This window comes from Ovis aries, chromosome 14 (genome assembly GCF_016772045.2).
Source record: "Ovis aries strain OAR_USU_Benz2616 breed Rambouillet chromosome 14, ARS-UI_Ramb_v3.0, whole genome shotgun sequence".
In the NCBI taxonomy this organism is placed as follows: domain Eukaryota; kingdom Metazoa; phylum Chordata; class Mammalia; order Artiodactyla; family Bovidae; genus Ovis; species Ovis aries.
The window spans coordinates 51,958,972-51,978,809 of record NC_056067.1 but is presented as its reverse complement, the minus strand read 5'-3'; the positions used below and the strand labels follow the sequence as shown (position 1 = coordinate 51,978,809).

At 42.0% G+C, this 19,838-nt stretch overlaps 2 protein-coding genes and 1 non-coding gene across 23 annotated transcripts in view; 1 reads left to right on the top strand and 2 right to left on the bottom strand.

The window, feature by feature from the left end:
• Positions 1 to 381: 381 nt before the first annotated feature.
• Positions 382 to 10,463, bottom strand: LOC106991539 (zinc finger protein 233). Its single transcript, XM_027978448.3, is given in 8 exon segments — positions 382 to 1,185; positions 1,188 to 1,635; positions 1,637 to 1,762; positions 1,764 to 1,950; positions 1,953 to 2,365; positions 2,367 to 2,697; positions 6,770 to 6,818; positions 10,284 to 10,463. Coding segments are annotated over 8 exon segments (1,737 nt in total). The 5' UTR covers positions 10,323 to 10,463; the 3' UTR covers positions 382 to 1,041.
• LOC101109384 (zinc finger protein 227) overlaps positions 382 to 19,838 on the bottom strand; it is a 60,855-nt gene continuing 41,398 nt past the window's right edge. For 7 of the 21 annotated variants that reach the window (XM_060398644.1, XM_060398657.1, XM_060398658.1 and 4 more), the window contains 4 exons: positions 14,441 to 16,429; positions 10,421 to 13,470; positions 6,770 to 6,818; positions 382 to 2,987 (listed from right to left, as the gene is read on the bottom strand). In XM_060398644.1, coding sequence (XP_060254627.1) covers positions 13,391 to 13,470; positions 14,441 to 16,429 — 2,069 coding nt within the window. In that variant the 3' untranslated portion in view covers positions 382 to 2,987; positions 6,770 to 6,818; positions 10,421 to 13,390. Of the gene's footprint in view, positions 2,988 to 3,446; positions 5,113 to 5,803; positions 6,819 to 10,420; positions 13,471 to 13,632; positions 16,430 to 19,838 lie in introns of those variants that run through there. The other 14 variants (XM_060398655.1, XM_060398660.1, XM_060398650.1 and 11 more) reach the window with 13 other exon arrangements.
• TRNAE-UUC (transfer RNA glutamic acid (anticodon UUC)) lies at positions 7,893 to 7,965 on the top strand. The gene has a single exon. It is a non-coding gene; the product is annotated as a tRNA-Glu (tRNA).

Genomic DNA, 19,838 nt, shown 5'->3' with positions numbered 1-19,838 from the left:
AGTAAATGTATACCCAAGCAAACCATTCAACGAAGCAAACTTGAAAGCATCTGAGAAGTACAGAGTGGTGTTCAAAACACTCTGTGCCTTAATAGCTTAGTGCAGCATCTAGAATGCATGTTTTAATATGTTTCCCCCTTCTGTACACTCTTTGCCACAAAATTTTATGGAAAGAAAACCAACTTTCTCTGTTTCATTAAGTCTGGTCACCAAGGACCCAATACAAGAAAAAGAATGAAATTTACACTACATATGACTGAGGGTACACTGTCCAGAGAAAGTCTTAACTGGTAAGATGAAAACTTGGGTCCTTTTCTGCCTGTAAAGTGAAGCTAAGCAGGACAGAATGCAATGGAGAAAATCTAACATTCAGATTGCAGATTGCATGATTTTACGTATCTTTATTAAATGATCATTTCTTTGAATTAATCTGTAAGGCCTCCTCTAAGAATCCTTTTCCTAGTACAATTTATTGTGATTAACTGGGACTGAGTGCACTAAAATTTTCAAATATTTGTCCTACTAATAGTAGGTTTTCCTATCCTTCAAGTGATACAAATTCCAGGGCACCTGCTATGTTTGGCACTGGTGCCAGGTCATGGCTGTATAGCAGCAAACAGATTTCCTGCCCCTATGGAACCTACATTCTAGTGGACATGGATTTTGTTGTGTCCATCATTATACTTTTGCTAAAGTCCTGAGAGTACTTCTAATTCTAAAGCCTCACCTGTGTAGACTCTATTGAATGTGAAAATTCTGATTGAAACCCACTGCACCATCCTTATAGGGTTTTGCTGATGTATATTTTCTTGAAAATTGTGACATTTTGGTCCCTGTTGGATACACCAGTCATACTCATACAACAAGTAGGTCTTCTCATTGGAATTCAGATGACTGTAAAAAATATAGCTCCCTCTTGAATTCTTAAAATACAACATTTTTTAACTAGCCCCTGCTGTGTGGGTTTTCTGACCAAAATGTCACATCTAGGTTCTGAAGAAATTTTTATCACACTTATCGTGTGTACTGGACTGATCACTACTATGGACTCTGATGAATCTGAAGACAAGAAATCTTGCTAAGGCCCTTACCACAGTCAAAACATTTGTAGGGTTTCTCTCCTGTATGGACCCTCCAATGAAGATGGGAGGTGTGACTGAAGCTCTTCCCACACATGCTGCACATGCATAGGGTCTCTTTCCTGTGTGGATACTCAGATGAACGTGAAGGTATCAGTTCCAGATGAAGCCTTTCCCACATTCTTCACATTTCTAGGGTTTCTCCCCTGTATGGACTCTCTGATGGGCTTGAAGATGTGAGCTCCAACTGAAACTCTTCCCACACACATCACACATGTAGAGTTTCTCTCAGGTGTTGATCCACTGGTGGCCTTGAATATGTGAGCTCTGACTGAAGCCTTTCCCACATGTATCACGCCTATAGGGTTTCTCCCTTAAATGGACTTTCTGATGGGCCTGAAGATGGGAAATCTGACTGAAGTCCTTGCCACACATATCACATTTGTAGGGTTTCTCTCCTGTGTGGACTCTCTGATAGGTCTGAAGATGGAAATTCCAGCTGAAGTTCTTATCACATACATCACATTTGTAGGGTTTCTCCCCAGTGTGGATTCTGATGGGCTTAAAGGTTTGAGGCCTCACATACCTCACATTTATATGGTTTCTCTCCTGTGTGAACTTTTTGAAGGGGACCACAGCTCTGGCTGAACATCCTGTCACGTGTGTTCCATTTGGATGTTTTGAGGGTAGGCTGTTTGATGGGTTTGAAGTTGTGATATCTTATTGAAGCCTTTACCACACAGCTCACATTTCCAAGATTTCTCTTCAGTGTTGTCCACACAGCAACTGTTGAGGTCTAAGACATGACTGAAGCCCTTCCTATACTGGCCACATCTATACAGATCCACCCTGGGGTGAATGGGCTCATCAGAGGAAGGGAGGAGTTCTGATTGAAGCACTCAGCACACACCTGACATCTGTAGGGTTTCTCCCCTGGGTTGGCTCTCTGGTGGGTTTGCATATGTGAACTCTGACTTAAGCCCTTCCCACACTCACTACACATACGGGGCTCCTCTCCTACTTGCAGCTGCTGCTGAAGTTCAAGATCACAGCCAAGGTTGATGCCTTTTCCATTCTCATCAGAGGTCTGACCTTCTGAGTGGATGATGCTATGCTGGGATGTGTTCCTCACAAAGTCTTTTCCACAATTATTGTGGCCAGATGCCATCTTGCTTTTGTGTACTTCCTGATCACCATGGTGATGAGAGATCATTCTCATGACGCAATGATCACACAGCCACAGTTTATTTATGTCAATTTGCTGATACATACTCTGATAATTCTGACTCTCTCAGATTCATTTTCCTCCAGAAGTCTCAGGAGGTCTGAATTTGAGGTTCTTGATTGTTGACACTATTGGAACTCTTCCCTTGAAGCTTTTCCACACAGTTCTCATCTTCAGCAACCTCAGCAGATTCTGCTGCCCACACCCGACAGGAGGAATCAACTTGTTTTAGTAATTTGGACTTGTTGCTTTGCAGACCTATTATTGAGTCCTGAGTTCTGGTTAATTTATTTGTAACTTGTTCCCATATCTGCCTGCACATAAGGCCTTCATGCAAAATGTGTCTTAGTCCTACTTCTTGAAGAGTCTCTATTTCATTTTTATTCCTGTGTCCTAGAAGGATAAAAAATTCAGAGATGAAAGTGAGGACAAGTTCAGGGATATAAGATATTTCACAGGTCGACTGTGTTGGGAGATCCTATTCAACAAGTGGATTGTTCAGCTGGATTCTTAGTTTTATCATGTCTATGGAAACAAAGAAGTAATAATGAGACTCATTTAGAAGTATGCTGATGGGACTTCCCTTGTGGTCCAGTGGTTAAAACTCTGCATTCTCAACGCAGTGGGTATCAGTTCAATCTGTTGGTTGGGGAACTAAGACCCCACATGCTGCATGGCATGGCCTAAAAATAAATAAATGAATAAAATTAAAATTTTAAAAAAGAACTAATATGCCGAGGCTTATACATGAGGTCAAAATGAGAAATACAGCGCTACAGAGCATGGGATGTTCTCAGCAAAAGTGAAAAGGATATATTTGTAAAGGGAGACATCGCCTCTGTCCTGATAATGAACCCATGAGATAACAACTTTATTTTCCTTAATTTAGCCACTAAATGCACATGTTAATACATAAGCTGGGCTTCCCAGGTGGCACAGTGGTGATGAATCCTCCTGCCAGTGCAGGAAATGCAAGAGATGTGGGTTTGATCCCTGAGTTGGGAAAATCCCCTTGAGTAGGAAATGGCAACCCACTCCACTATTCTCACCTGGGAAATCCCATGGACAGAGGAGCTCAGAGGGCTACGTCCATGGGGTCACAAAGAGTTGGAGATGACTGAGCACAAGCACAATACATAAGCTAGATTTGACAGAGTTCTTCTTTATTTCAGTGATATCTGAATATATAATATTCAACTAATGAACATTATAACTGGGAAAAAAACTAGAAAACGTATTCCCTTAGCTGACACATCCTATGGCAGTAAAAAATCCTATGTTAATTATTGCTGCTAAATTTGACTGGATTTTCTGATAAGCCTGAATGGCTAATATTATCTTCCAGGTTTTGTAGATATGAACCAGCAAATACCAATAGGTCTGTGGCAGCCAGAAGAAATGATGAGTCCAGTCTGTAGTGACATAAAGTAAATCAGTTGCTGCCTATAGTCAGGCATGTGGGATAGGGATTAACTGGGGATGAGGGAACCTTTTTGGTCATTAAAATGGTTTACATCTAGACTGAGGCAGTGGTCACATGGGTATGTTTGGCAGAATTGATCAAATGCACTTATTATATGTAAATTACATGTAAATTTCACCTCAAAATGATATAAAAAGACACAATTAACAAAGCAAGACAAACCACAGAATGGAAAAAATTACTCCCAAAATGTATATATAACAAAGGACTTGAACTCAGAAAATATAAAGAACTCCTTAATAATAAAAACTAGAAGCCAAAATTTTAAATGGGCAAACAACTTCAGAAAGCTTTTCATAAGAGACATGACAATGGAGAAAATCCACAAGAAAGTATTCGACATCATGAGGGAAAAAGAAATCACAGTTGTGGTGAGATGTCATTCCATTCAGCTCAGTTCAGTCACTCAGTCCTGTCCGACTCTTTGTGACCCCATGAACTTCAGCATGCCAGGCTTCCCTGTCCATCACCAACTCCTGGAGCTTACTCAAACTCCAGTCCATTGCGTTGGTGATGCCATCCAACCATCTCATCCTCTGTTGTCCCCTTCTCCTCCCACCTTCAATCTTTCCCAGTATCTGGGTCTTTTCCAATGAGTCAGTTCTTTGCATCAGGTGGCCAAAGTATTGGAGTTTCAGCTTCAACATCAATCCTTCCAATGAATATTCAGGGCTGATTTCCTTTAGGATTGACAGGTTGGATATCCTTGCAGTACAAGGGGCTCTCAAGAGTGCTCTCCAACACCACAGTTCAAAAGCATTGATTCTTTGGTGCTCAGTTTTCTTTATAGTCCAACTCTCAAATCCATACCTACTCTCACAATCATAGCTTTGACTAGATGGACCTTTGATGGTAAAGTAATGTCTCTGCTTTTTAATATGCTGTCTAGGTTGGTCATAGCTTTTCTTCCAAGGAGCAAGTGTCTTTTAATTTCATGGCTGCAGTCACCATCTGCAGTGATTTTGGAGCCCAGGAAAATAGTCTGTCACTGTTTCCATTGTTTCCCCATCTATTTGCCATGAAGTGATGGGACTGGATGCCATGACCTTCGTTTTCTGAATGTTGAGTTTTAAGCCAACTTTTTCACTCTCCTCTTTCACTTTCATCAAGAGGCTCTTTAGTTCTTCTTCACTTTTGTCCAGCTCTTTGTGACTTCACAGACTATACTGTTTATGGAATTTTCCAAGCCAGAATACTGGAGTGGGTGACCTTTCCCTTCTCCAGGGGATCTTCTCAACCCAGGGATCAAACTCAGGTCTCTCACATTGCAAGCAGATTCTTTTCCAGCTGAGCCACAAGGGAAGCCTGTCATTTCATTAGAATGGCTTAAAGAAACAAGATCCATAATACCAAATGACAGAAAAGAAGAAGGGCACAATGAAAATTTCATGCACCACTGATGTGTTGTCAAATGGTACAGGTATTTTGGAAAATAGTTTATATTCACTTACCCTACAAATTCAGTCATTCCATTTCTAAATGTTTACCCAAAAGATATGAAAACACATCTCTAAGAAGGTCTGTGAGGCATGATCATGAGAGCAAAACAATTAAAAGCTACAAATAGGGACTTCCCTGGCAGTCCAGTGGTTAAAACTCCACGCTCCCTTGGCAGGAGGCTTGGGTTCAATCCCTAGTCAGGGAATTAAGATCCCGTATGCCACAAACTATGGCCAAAAAATAAATTAATGAATGAAATAAATAATATACAAATAAATCATGAAAATTTAAAAATAAATACATTAAAGCTACAAACAACTCAAATCTCTCTTAAAAGGACAAACTGTGATCTATTCATAAAATGGAATATGATAAAAAGGAATTGATTACTGACACCTGCAACAACACAGTTGAATCTCAAAAACATTATGCAGGGTCAAAGAAGTACAAGAGTACATACAGTATGATTTTGTTAAATATGTTTAATTTGAAAATAAATCTAATCATATGATGACAGATCAGAACAGGAGATGCTTCCCAGTCAAAGAAACTGACTTGAAAGAGACATGAGAGAACTTTGGGGGTATTGTAAGAGTTTTTATTTCTGTTTTGGATAGCAGGCTAATGCAATTACACAACTTTGAAAACAGGATATACAACTGTCATTGACCCAACACTTAAGATTTCTGTAGTTTTTGTAAGTAAATTATATTCCATTTTTAAAAGCCCTAAGCAAAAGTGTTATGAATCAAAACCAAGTTTATTCAGAGGTACAATAGTCTGTAGGCTTAACTGTGACTTCTGAATAGTTAAATAAAACACAGAAACCCTTCTGAGGTAATACATAAAAGAATGCTGAATCATAAAAAACTCAACTGATTATATTAAGTGAAAATATAAAATTTAAATCTGTACATAGACTATGATTCTAAGTAAATAAAGTATAGCTGACTTACAAGCAGTGTAGTAATTTGAGTTTTTCAAATTTTTTGATGTTTGAATTTCTGTACTATTATTTGTGAAATAAAGATGACCAAATAAAAAAATATATATAACTAAAAGCAAAAGCAAAAAATATAACCATATAAAGCAAGTACATGGCATACAAGGAATGTTTTCCTCCTTTATCCTTCCCATGGAAGAGAAAAAAGATAACAGAAGAGAAGAGAAAAAAAGAGAAAAACAAAACAAAACATGATAATAGAGAAAAGACTTGTGACTGTTAAAGGGGAGCTGGGTAGAAGAGGGATGCACTGAGTTTGGAATTTGCAGATGCAAACTATTATACATAAGATGGATAAACAACAAGGTCCTACTGTATAGTATGAGAACTATATTCAATACCCTGTGATAAACCATAATGGAAAAGAATTTGAACAAGAATGTATTTATATGCATAACGCAATCACTCTGCTGTACAGTGGAAATTAACACAACACTGTAAATCAATTATGCTTCAATTTTCAAAAACGTGCCTAATCTTTAAGAAAAGAGAATCTTTGTGGAAAGAGATGTAATTTTAAGAGATAAAACTCAACTCACCTGGAACTTGGTCATGCTCTGCCACCCATTCTGGGGAAAGTCGAGAGTCCTGGGAAGACATATTGGCAAAGGAGAAAGAAGCCTTGAGACACAGGTCCAAGCCCAAGTGGCTGCTTCGTGTGAATCACCAGACCCTCTGGCCCTTGGGCAGTGAACAGTCTGCTCAAGTCTAAGCAGCAGAGCTCATACAAGAGTCCCTTGGGGCTCCCGGGGTTCAGGGCCATCATTCTCATCCTGGGTATTGGGGGAGATGAAAGGCAGTGGGATGTACTGGCTATGAGACTGGAATCTGGGGCCAACAGGTCCCAGGTCAACCCTGGTACTCCTCCTGTGACGTAAGATACTGGTTTTCTGCCCTCAGTTCCTGACACAGGGCTCCTGAAACCCTCATAATTTCCTGAATGCTAGAAGTGTGTTTTCTTTTGCCTTCATTCCATTAAAGGAGTTTTTGTATAACATCAGATTTTAGAGACTGTTCAATGCTCTGTCTTAAGAAATTCGCCCTTATTTCTGACAAGTCCATAGTTCTGATTGGCTATGTCACTAAATAGTTTCTGGTCTTGTAATGATAGTTCACTGATATCAGCGTCTGGTTTTATAAAAGGTATAAACACAGTACTTGTGAATTTTCTCCAAGTAGCCAGAAGAGTCTCAATGGCACATCCCCCTCCGTTGTGACAACTGAAGTAAAAAAAAAATTTTTTTTTTTAAATACAACTGCTAGGTTTATTTTTTTATTTTTATTTTTTTTCATTTTAAACAGAAGTGCCATGGTTTGTCTCACTTAAATGAATACTGTAGTGGTCACAACAGATCTGTATTTATAAGGGTGCTTTGGGGATTAAGTGAGCAAGTCCAATAGCCCTGAATAGGCAAGTCCATCCAGATAGAAAGCCAATTAGTGGTTGCCAGGGGCTGGGAGGGGCAAGTGAGAGGTGATGGATCAGGGGCAGGGGTTTCTTCTGGGGGTGATGAAAATGTTCTGGAACTAGACAGTGGTGATGGTTGTACAATCCTGTGAAAATACTAAAACCCAGTAAGTTGTATATTTTGTAAGAAAAAGTATATGTGAATCTTATATGTGAATTACATCTCAAGTTAAAAAATAGGAGAAGAAAGGACTTCCCTGGTGGTCCAGTGGTTAAGACTCTGTGCTTTCACTGCAGAGGGCATAGGTTCAAACCCTGGTCAGGAAACTATAACCCCACAAGTCACAAGGAGCAGCCTAAAAAATATTTTTTTAATAAAAAATTTTTTTTTAATATGGGGAAAAAACAGCCTTGGCTCAGTGCCTGGCACATGACACAAGCTCTCAAGAAGTGATGATATGATTATTTTCCCCATATAATGGAAGAGAAAGCTGAGGATTCATGCAATTACTTTACTGATAATCACAGAGCTCATGAGACCTGACTGACATGAATCCAACTCTGATTCCAGGACTGGTCTCCAGGTCTCTAATCACACAGAAGGATGTCCTTGGGAGAAATGAAAGGGGAGTTGGAGAATATAGACTCTGCACATGGAATCAAAGAATGACAGAAGACACGCTTTCTCAGGCAAGGATTGGGCTGGACCGTCTCAGAGGTTCCTCTGAGCTGTAAAATCCTGAGGCTGTTCCTGATTGGGAGGAGAGAGGATAAACTGCATCTTCCAACTTTTTCCTCTGGGTTTCAGGAATCTGAGTCATCAACCTGGTTCCAACCCATCCAGGCTCTACATGACGGTGGTTAACACGCATGTATACCCCAGATGGGTTGGAACCAGGTTGATGAATGAGATTCCCAACAAAGATCTGTATAGTCAAAGCTATGGTTTTTCCAGTAGTCATGTATGGATATGAGGGTTGGATCATAAAGAAGGCTGAGTGCCGAAGAATTGACGCTTTTGAACAGTGGTGCTAGAGAACTCTTTCGAGAGTCCCTTGGACTGTCATGTTTGGATGTGAGAGTTGGACTGTGAAGAAAGCTGAGTGCCAAAGAATTGATGCTTTTGAACTGTGGTGTTGGAGAAGACTCTTGAGAGTCCCTGGGACTGCAAGGAGATCCAACCAGTCCATTCTGAAGGAGATCAGCCCTGGGATTTCTTTGGAAGGAATGATGCTAAAGCTGAAACTCCAGTACTTTGGCCACTTCATGCAGAGTTGACTTATTGGAAAAGACTCTGATGCTGGGAGGGATTGGGGGCAGGAGGAGAAGGGGACGACAGAGGATGAGATGGCTGGATGGCATCACTGACTCAATGCACGTGAGTTTGACTAAGCTCTGGGAATTGGTGATGGACAGGGAGGCCTGGCGTGCTGCTATTCATGGGGTCGCAAAGAGTCGGACACGACTGAGCGACTGAACTGAACTGAACTGGAATGGAATGGAAGGAGATCAAACCAGTCAATCCTAAAGAAAATCAATCCTGAATATTCATTGGAAGGACTGATGCTGAAGCTCCAATCCTTTGGCCACTTAATGTGAAGAGCTGACTCATTAGAAAAGACCCTGATGCTGGGAAAGATTGAAGGCAGGAGGAGAAGGGTGGATGTCATTGCCGACTCAGTGGACTTGAGTTTGAGCAAACTCCAGGAGATGGTGAAGGATAGGGAAGCCTAGCACGCTGCAGTCCATGGGGTCGCAAACATTCAGACACGACTGAGCAACTTTCACTTCACTTCACAATGCATATAAAGCTTGTAGAAGAGTACCTGGCATTCACTATGTTAACACATTATTATTACTCATTCATCAAAAAGTCTCATCCAACCTCCCATTTATTCTATAAACATTGGAACATTTGTCTGGTAGAAAAAACCTGCTCATGAGAGAAGGAAACTTGTTGCCCACCTGGCAGAAATGACACGGCAAGATAAAATTCCCTCACATTGGGACAATGTATCAGAATTCCTTGATCACTACCTCTCTCCTGTGAGTCCTCTTTGAGAAATCAGGGTCAGGAATGGAAAGATAGGAAGATATGGAAGAATGAAAAGTCACAGTTGTGTGTCTCAGGCCCAGGATAATTTATAGCGGACACCCCCAGGCCCCAGACAACCCCACCCCAGGGGTGAGACCCTCTTCTTCCTTTAAAGAAGGTCGGGGCTGTGAGTATCAAGGGAATCCACGGAAAACTCCTCTTTCTGCATAAGTTAGAGAAGAGCCAGTGGCTCTGCAGCTGGAGCTCAGAACACCCGGGGCCCACAGAGGCTTTCAAGGACCGAAAGCATCGCGGAAAGAAGAAACTGAACAATCGACCGCTTTTAGCAGGTGCCAGCGATCGGTTCTAAGCAGTTTCACATTTGCTTCACGTGAATCTCATCACATGCCAAAAAAGGAGGTACCACTATTAACTCCTCTTTACAGTAGTGAATCGGAGCAATCTGATAATTCTACGGAGAGTATATCCCTAAGAGATGGCAGAGCGTGCACAAGGTAAGGGAGGCGAGGAAAACCGAGGGGCTGAGACTCTCAAACTCGGAGACGCTACCCCGCTTCGCCCCCGCAAACAGGGTACCCGAGAACCTCACCAAACGCCAGACACAAAAACCGTCATCCTTGCCCTCCATTGCTTGTTTCCCGAGGGTGAAGGCGACGGCGGCAGCTGCGTATTCCACATCCAGACTGGATCAGAACAGACCCAGACTCTCTCTAGGTACTAACTCACCTCAGAAGATACTGAAGCCTCTCACTCCTGTAGCGGAAGTGCCAGCTGCCCTCGGACTACACTTCCCAGAATCCCATACCGGAACAAGGGCTATGGCCCCTTACCCTAGGGGGCGGAAGTGGCGCTGAATCCCCGGCGCACTGAATTACACTTCCCAGAATCCTCGGCAAAAGTAGCGAAACTTTAAAGCTCCTTCAGTTCACCGAGGTGCTGTTTTAGCTTGATCTTTCTTTTCCTTCCTGTCTTTTGGAGGGTTTTGGGTGTTGTTTTCATTACATTACTAATAAGTGTGACTGAAAAGTAAATGTAAGTGCATGAGAAAAGAAGGGCGAAGAAAAAATCTCAAGCTTGGTTTATTGTGTGTTTTTACTTGTACCTGGATGCACTTAGACCACTGACAATGTTTACTTGGCATGACCTAGTTATTCCAATATGTTAAAGACTCACCAGAAGGAAAAGTAACCTTTGATCAAGCCAGAAAACAAATAACAAACGTTTCCCACTTTTGTTGGCTTTTAATTGCTCCTTTTGAAAGCTGGAGTTTCTAGCAAATGAAAGAAGATCCATTAGCAAGAAGGGAGGGAAGTACTGTAATTTGAAAAAGAAAGGCCTAGAATACAGGCATACCTCGGAGATATTTTAGGTTAGATTCCAGACCACTGCAATAGAGCAAATTATGAAATAACGTGAGCCCCATGAATGTTCTAGTTTCCCAGTGCATATGTTATTACACTATAGTAGTCAAGGTATGCAATTACATATTAAAAAATAATGTATGTACCTTAATTTTAAAATGCTTTTGGGAAAATGGTACCAGAAGACTTGCTTGACACGGGTTTGTCACAAACTTCAATTTGTAAAATCATCATAAATAAAACCATCATAAACGCTACAGAATGTTTTTTCTCCAGGTTGGTCTAAATCATTGAGCCATGATGATTATTCAGAAAGTTGGTGTGAAAGTGGGGGTATCCTGCTCAGCTAAGCGTAACAAGTTCAACTCCTTTTTTTCAACTTTATGAGGTATAATTGATAAGTAAAATTTTAATATATGTGTTGAATTTATATATACTATGAAAGGATTCCCACAAATGAATTACTTAACACATCATCACATAGCTAACTCTTTGGGGGGCAGGGAGACCCTTTAATATCTATTCTTAGCAAATTTCAACTATACAATACTGCATTATCAACTATAGTCACCAAGCTATAGAATAGATCCTTAGCTCTTACTCATCTTCAAGCTGAAAGTTTGTACCCTTTTTATAATCTCTCCCCATTCCCAGGCAGCCATCATTATTATACTCACTGTCTCTAGTAAGTTTGACACTTTTTCCCCTTTGGATTCCACGTATAAGATAAAATGATACCATGCAATGTCTTTCTCTGTCTTGTTTCATTTAGTTTATGTCCTACAGTTTCATTCATGTTGTCACAAATATTTCTCCATATTTTTCCTGTGAACCAATGGTTAGAACAGTTTGATTCCAGTTTTTTTTTTTTAAAGAAACAATACTTCATGGGGGTTCTGTTTGTATCTCCTATTATCCTAACTGGAAGCTGCCAAGACACCCTTAAAAAGAACAAGATGAGAAAATGTCTTCTACCAAATACCAAGACTCATTGCAAAGCTATGCTGAAGTAGTGTGGTATTAGTAAAATTACTGAAAAATAGACCAATCAAAGGGAATTGAGAGTCAAGAAATCTATCTAATCATATTTAAACCACTGATTTTCTTCAAAAGTGGCACTGCAAAATAGTGGGGAATAAGGGAAATTTTCAGTAACTGGTATAGCTGCTGCTGCTGCTGCTGCTGCTAAGTTGTGTCAGTCGTGTCCGACTCTGTGCGACCCCATAGACGGCAGCCCACCAGGCTCTTCCGTCCCTGGGATTCTCCAGGCAAGACTGAATATTCAAATGGTGAATAATTAAATTATATGGGAGGAAATATAGACCTTTCTTTAAAGATTCTGTAAGTTGATTTTAGTTCTGTCACCTATCAAAAAATAAATAAAAAGGAGAGGGAGAGAGAAAAGGGAATGAGAGAACTGATAAGTTTGAATAAGGCCTGGAGTTTAGACAATGTTATATATCAATATTCAATTTTCCTGAGTGCTAAACATGTAGATATGTAAGTAAATTTCCTTGTTCTTACAATATATCAATACGTCTAAATACATAAGTACTTAGATGCAAAGGGTAAAAGGACTGGAATATACTCATGGTTAAGAAAATGTACCTGTCAATGTGATATTACTCAGCCATAAAAAGGAATGCATTTGTCACTTCTAATGAGGCAGAAGAACCTAGAGCCTATTATATAGAGAGAAGTAAGTCAGAAAGAGAAAGACAAATGTCATATATTAACACATGTATATGGAATCTAGAAAGATGGCTCTGATGAACCAATCTGAAAGGCAGCAGTGGAGATGCAGACAGAGAGAACAGACTTGTGGACACCGTGTGGGAAGGTGGGAAAAACTGAGAGAGTAGCACTGAAACATATGCATTGCCAGGTGTAAACTTAGACAGCTGGTGAAGCGTGCTACATGACACGGGAGCTCAAATCCAATGTTCCGCTGACAACCTAGAGGAGTGGGGTTGGAGGTGGGAGGGAGGTTCAAGAGGGAGGGGACATGTGTATACCTATAGCTGATTGATGTTGATATATGGCAGAAACCAACATAATATTGTAAAGCAGTTATCCTCCAATTAAACATACTTTTAAAAAGTATATGTCAATACGTGTGCACATACATACACATTCACATCCATTAAGAGAGTATGTTTCAAATATGTTAACTGGTGAATCTGAGTAAAGAGTGCCTGAAAGATTTCAGATAGTTTTTTACAATTTCTGGCATGTGTTAAATTATTTCAAAACAAGTTTAAAGAAACACAAAAAATTTACATGAAGCAATTAGAGATCAGTAAAAATAAATACCTACCTTTTCTTTTGAATGAGATCACACAAAAATCCCATGCTTTGTTTCTCCAGGTGAACGTTTTCTGGATATCTTCCAACATCCGTTAACAACAATTTGCACTAGATAAATAAATCATAAAATACTTTGGCAACCCAACTGATTATTTCTATGTTTGCTATTATAAACAATGATGCAGTGAACATTCCTTCATATACATCTGTGGCAGATACATGTTTTAAGTCATATTATCATATAAAATAGTCATATTATGAATTCTTGGCTATATGAAACTTTTAGTACTTTATTCATTTTCATAGTTTTACAGTATTAGTAAAAAAAACAATGGCCATTATAAATAAGTATAAAATGGGAAGTTGATGAAAAAATAACCCCAAGTCTTCCTTGACTCCCACCCTCCCACCAAAACACTAGCTAGTATATGGCAAATATCCTTTTCACACATTATCTTTAGGCATATATTCACTTTGTAGTGGTGGATGGTTTAGTTGCTAAGTTGTATCTGACTCTTGTGACCCCAAGGACTGTAGCCTGCCAGGCTCCTCTGTACATGGTGTTTTCCAGGCAAGATTACTGGAGTGGGTTGCCATTTCCTTCTCCAATATTCACTCTGAGAGATCATTTAAATCAAGTGGATCTTACCAAGAGGGTTACAACCTATTTTTTCCATGTTACTATCTATGGTTCTATGTCACCAACCATTTTAATGGACTTGCTAGAAAGAGCCACCTGAAGGAATCCCTTTCCATCTCAACATTTTATAGCAGCGGACCCCAACCTTATTGGCACCAGGGACTGGTTGTGTGGAAGACAATTTTTCAAAGGACCAGAGGTAGGAGGAATGGTTTTGGGATGATTCAAGTACATCCTTAGCTCCACCTCAGATCATCAGGCATTAGATCTTAGAGGTTGGAGACCCCTGCTTTATAGTTTATCACCAGCATGGACTCTCCAAAACCCTGAATCTGTGTATCCTGACAAGCCGTCAACAAGTTTCTCATTTTTAAAGATTCTTGCCAGTGTGGACTTTCTGATGGTATGTCAGCCGTGAACGGTGACTGAAGTCCTTACCGCATACGTCGCACTTGTAGGGTTTTTCTCCTGTGTGGACCCTCTGGTGGGCTTGAAGCCGAGAACTCTGACTGAAGCCCTTCCCACAATCCTCACATTTAAACAGTTTCTCCCGGGTGTGGACGCTCAGGTGGACTCGAAGATTGGAGGGGAGACTGAAGGCCTTCCCGCACTCCTCACACTTGTGGGGTTTCTCTCCTGTGTGGACCCTCTGGTGGTGGCGAAGGTTCAGGCTCCGCCCGAAGCCTTTCCCACACTCCTCACACTTGTAAGGCTTTTCGCCAGTGTGGCCCCTCTGGTGGTAAATAAACTGGGAACTGTATCGGAAGCCCTTCCCACACACATCGCATTTGTAGGGCTTCTCCCCGGTGTGGACCCTCTGATGGGACTGAAGACCCGAGGACTGGCTGAAGCCCTTCCCGCAGACAGCACACTTGTAGGGTTTCTCGCCTGTGTGGACCCGCTGATGGACGCGGAAGTCTATGGCCTGACTGAAGCTCTTGTCACACGCCTCACATTTGTAGGGCTTCTCTCCTGAGTGGACTCGCTGATGAGCATGAAGGTTGGACCTCCAGCTGAAGCCCTTCCCGCATGCCTCGCAGGTGTATGGTTTCTCTCCGGTGTGAATGACCTGGTGCAGCTTCAGGTTGGAACTGTAACTGAAGTCCTTGCCGCACACGTCACACCTGTAGGGCTTCTCCCCGGTGTGGACTCGCTGGTGGGTCTGGAGCTTGGAGGACTGGCTGAAGCCCTTCCCGCACGTCTCGCACTTGAACCGCTTCTCCCCGGTGTGGACGTTCTGGTGGACTTGGAGATTTGAAGCCTGACTGAAGCCCTTCCCACACTCCTTGCAGGTGTAGGGCTTCTCCCCTGTATGGACGCGGAAGTGGATGTGGAGGTCCGTGTTCCGGGTGAAGCCTTTGCCGCAGGCCTCACACCGGTAGGGTTTCTCTCCAGTGTGGACCCGCCGGTGGCAAATCAGAGGCGAGTTGTGACTGAACCCCTTGCCGCAGACGTCACACTTGTAGGGCTTCTCCCCGGTGTGGACCCTCTGGTGTATGTGGTAATGGGCGGCCTGTGTGAAGCCCTTCCCGCACTCCTCACACTTGTAGGGTTTCTCGCCCCTGTGGACCCGCTGGTGAACACGGAGGTTGACGCTCCAGCCGAAGCCCTTCCCGCACTCTTCACACTTGTAGGGCTTCTCTTCCGTGTGGACTCTCTGATGGCACTGAAAATTGGAACTCTGGCTGAAGCATTTACCGCACTCCTCGCATCTGTAGGGCTTCTCCCCTGTGTGTGTCCGGTAATGGATGATGAGGCCTGTGCTGCTACCAAAGGCCTTGCCACAACTGTCACACCTGTAGGACTTTTCTCCTGTGGGGTTAGAGTGATGGGGGTGAAAGGAGTTCTGATGGAAATAATCACCAGATTCAGGACAATTATTGACAATCCCTCCTGGGTGAATTTTCTGATGAGTCTGCAGATGGGAGCATTTTTCTCCAGGGTCAACCTTCTGATGAACTGGGAGCACTGCGCCATGACTGAAGCCCTCCCCACACACTCTACAGGGACGCGGTCTCTCTCCTTTGCAGGGTGTCTGTTTTGCGTCAGTTTTGCCAGGTTCGCTCAGTGGTGAATTCTTTGTGAAGCCTTCACATACATGCAGATGACTTTTCACATTCATCTGTTTATCTCTGCTTGGATTCTCTGACTCGCTCAGACACCTACTCCCACAAGAAGCCTGGGCTGTCAGAATCAAAAACTCCTGATTCTCAAGGCAACTGAAGTGATCTCCTTTATGATTCATTATATGGTTCTCATCTTCAGAAACTTGAAGAGAATCACCTTGCAGGAACCACGAACTCTTCCTTTGCAGAGTTAAATCATTTGCGGCCTGTTTCCAGATTTGCCAGCAGGACAGCTCTTCACATGAGAGGTATTGTAACATGACTTTTCCAAGAGTCTCCATCTCATTTGGGATCTTGCTGCCTAAAGAAAAGATGATATTCAGAGGTGAGGACAAGTAAATGCTTTGTTCAGAAATAACATGGCCCAGGGTTTCACACCTGGGCCATGGGATGAGGCCTTGATAATCCAGTGCAAGAGTCATGTCTGTACCACACCGTTTATCCTTGTTATTCTTTCCAAAACAAAGAAAGGGGTCAGCAAACTCTTAAGGAAACGTGATCCATTTAGAGCCACAGGTCTAACAGTTTGATAGGAGGGTGGTAGGTGTGAAACCAGGTGGCTGCAGCACAACTAAGACAACCCACACTCCAGACAAAAGCAACATCAATTAAAAGCCCCCTGCTTTTCCTTAGCAGCCTTACAATAAGTGGGCTTCTACCCAGTTAGGGTACAAAAGCTCAGAGTGCAGACACAAAACAGTACTTTAGGTCCTGGTAGCAATGATCTTCCAAGAGCAAATCTGGGAAGCGGTTGGGATAATAGCATCCATTGTTCTAAACCTGGGAGTGATTCAGGTCTCTGTGAAAAGCAGCAGGAAAGGGGAAAACTAACTTTGAACAGCTGAGAAAGAACTTGGGTGGAGGAAAGAAAGAGAGCAGAGTGCAGACTCTCAAAGGAAACCTCGAATGGGAGGAGAGGGGGTGTTCTATTCAACTTAGAAAGTTTTTGTCCAAGAAGCTGTGACGCTTGCCTTTTCTCTTATTCCCTTTGGGCTCTCTGCTTGAATGTCACTCTGTTGGGTGAGGCCTTCCTATCACCCAATGTAAAAATAATTCCTCCCCACTCCTCACATTTTCCATTCTTCCCATCTGTCTTACTCTGCTTCATGTTCCCCACAGCACTTACTGATTTACTAATACTCCCTAGTTTTTTCTTCCCTCTTAGACCCACTAGAATAACAGTCATAAGGAAGACATGCACTTTGCTTCCTTCACTGCTTTATCCCCACTGTAGCAGAATCCTTCGAATTGCTGACATGTTTTAGAGAACTGTGAAACCAATCCCACACCTTGTGACGCTGGGGAAAAAGAAAAGATTAAAAATATGAAAAGTGTATCAGAAGCAGTACGGGTACCACGACATGAAATGCCTGTTTCAGCTGTAGACACACACATAAATATGCACATGCCTTATATTCATGTTCGGTTGGGATGCAAAACACTTCTTATTGAGGATCACAGTTAAAAATGTATGGAAGGGGCTCCCCTGGTGGTCCAGTGATTAGGAATCCACTTGCCAATGCAGGGGACACGGGTTCGATCCCTGGTCTGGGAAGATTCCACGGGGCAACTAAACTCATGCACTACAACTACTTTGCTTGTACTCCAGAGCCTGCGAGTGGCACTTACGGAAGCCTGCAGACCTCGAGCCTGCGCACAAGAGAAGCCACCACAATGAAAAGTCCGCACACCACAACTAGAGAGCAGTCCCCGCTTGCCACAGTTAGAGAACGCCAATGCAACAACGAAGACCCAGCACAATAATTAATTAATTAATTAATTTTTAAAAATGTATGGAAGCCTCTGGCTTAAAAATGTTTAAGGGGGTGTCAAGTCCTGAATGATTAATTTCCTTAAATGGAAAGTTATAGTCAAGTTGGGACTGAACAAGTCCCAACAGTCATGTGTACACTTCTGGGTATGACAGGCTTGCTAACTCAACATCCTTAAGATGCCCATGCCCTAATCCCTGGAGCCTGCAGATATGTGAATGGACACAGCAACAAGGACTTTGGGTTTGACTGAATGAAGGATCCTGAGATGGGGAGGTTATCCTGGATTCTCCAGATGAGCCCAGAGTAAAGACAAGGGTCCTTGTAAGAGGGAGACAGGAAAGAACTCTCCCAGAGTTCTCTACACATCTCCCTCCAGTACCAATCTGTATCCTTTTTGCTATAATAAAATTGTAAATTGTACGTAGAGAGCTTTCCTGAGCTTGTCCTGAATTCTCCTAGCAAATTATTGTAGAAACGCCTGAATTTGTAGCCAGTTGGTCAGAAGTGAGGCCCTGGGAACCCCAGGCTGGTGTCTGAAGTCCTGGTGGGCAGTGCCCTTAGCCTGTGAGCTTTGCATGTTTGGTATCAGAACTCATTGCAACATGTAGAAGGCTTCTCATGTTGCCTGTGACATCAGCCTATTATGACACCAGGATACAAAGTATACTGAAAAATCTTAGATTTTCTGTAAAAATTCTATAGTTTTCTTTCCTAGGATGTGAATTACACTGGAAAATCTATTTAGGAATTCTGTCATTTTCTTTCCTAATCAGAACTCCTTAATATCCATGGGTTATGTCAATGCCCTTAGACTCCTGGAAATATCCAGTTTGAAACAATTACCATATATGTCATATGACTACTTCTAAGTAGCTAAGTGGCTACTCAGAAGTTCAGTGGGAAGTTGGCTGGAGGGATGAGGCAGTTCCTGTTCATAAGCAGCCGACTTGAAATTGTTACATGAGAAGTGATGAACTATAATGCCTGGCATCTTGGTATGGCTAGTGTTTGATAATTTAGTGATACATTCTGATAACTGTGAACAGCTTTTATCTTATAAGGTTACTGAGTATGTACTGTTACACATTGAAAAATGTTAAGAAATTAGAATTACATTAGAGGTTCATGGGGAGACAATGTTCCAAAATGATCCATTAAATCCTGAAACGTGGATGATGAAGAAGTTTAAAAAAAAACAAAAAACTACAAAAAACGTTTGAGAAAGGGTGGCAGAAAATGCTACCAGATTTCTTAAGAGAGACTTGGTCTATGGCACAAAGCTCAAGTGTGACAATATGGAGGCTCATGATTCCGGAGGTCCGGTGTGCAATGCAATAACACTGTAAATTAACTATACTTCAATCTAAAAAAAAAAAAAAAGAAAAGTGAGATCCTTTCCTGTGAGGCTCATGATTCTGGAGGTCTGGTGTGCAATGTAAAAACACTGTAAATTAACTATACTTTAATTTAAAAAAAGAAAAAGAAAAGCGAGATCCTTTCCTGTGAAGCAAGTACGTAATATTCCTGAACACATCAAACGTGAAGCAACACGTAGACCTGAGAAGGGAGACGGACAAACGGAGGCAGATCGGCAGTTCCCAGAATTCAGGGCCTGGTCCATCATGTTGGCAGATAAGCTTCTCTGCTTCATTCTTCAGGCAGAGGGAGAGTATATACACTTACATTCCCATGAACGTCTAACACATTTAAATGGGTAGAAGTGAGGAATGTGCAAATTAAAGAGAAAGGAAAGAAGCGGAGGGAAAGGAAAAGGAGATCAGAAAGTGAAGTGAACAAAGCAGATCTGAGCGAGGGCAGGAGAACCGAGGGCCACGGAGGGGCTGGGGATCCAGAGGATGAAGCGCACTTCATGGATGAGGAAGGCTGAGGTCACAGGTCAGGACTGTGAGGAGAGCTTCCTCACCCCTGCTCCAA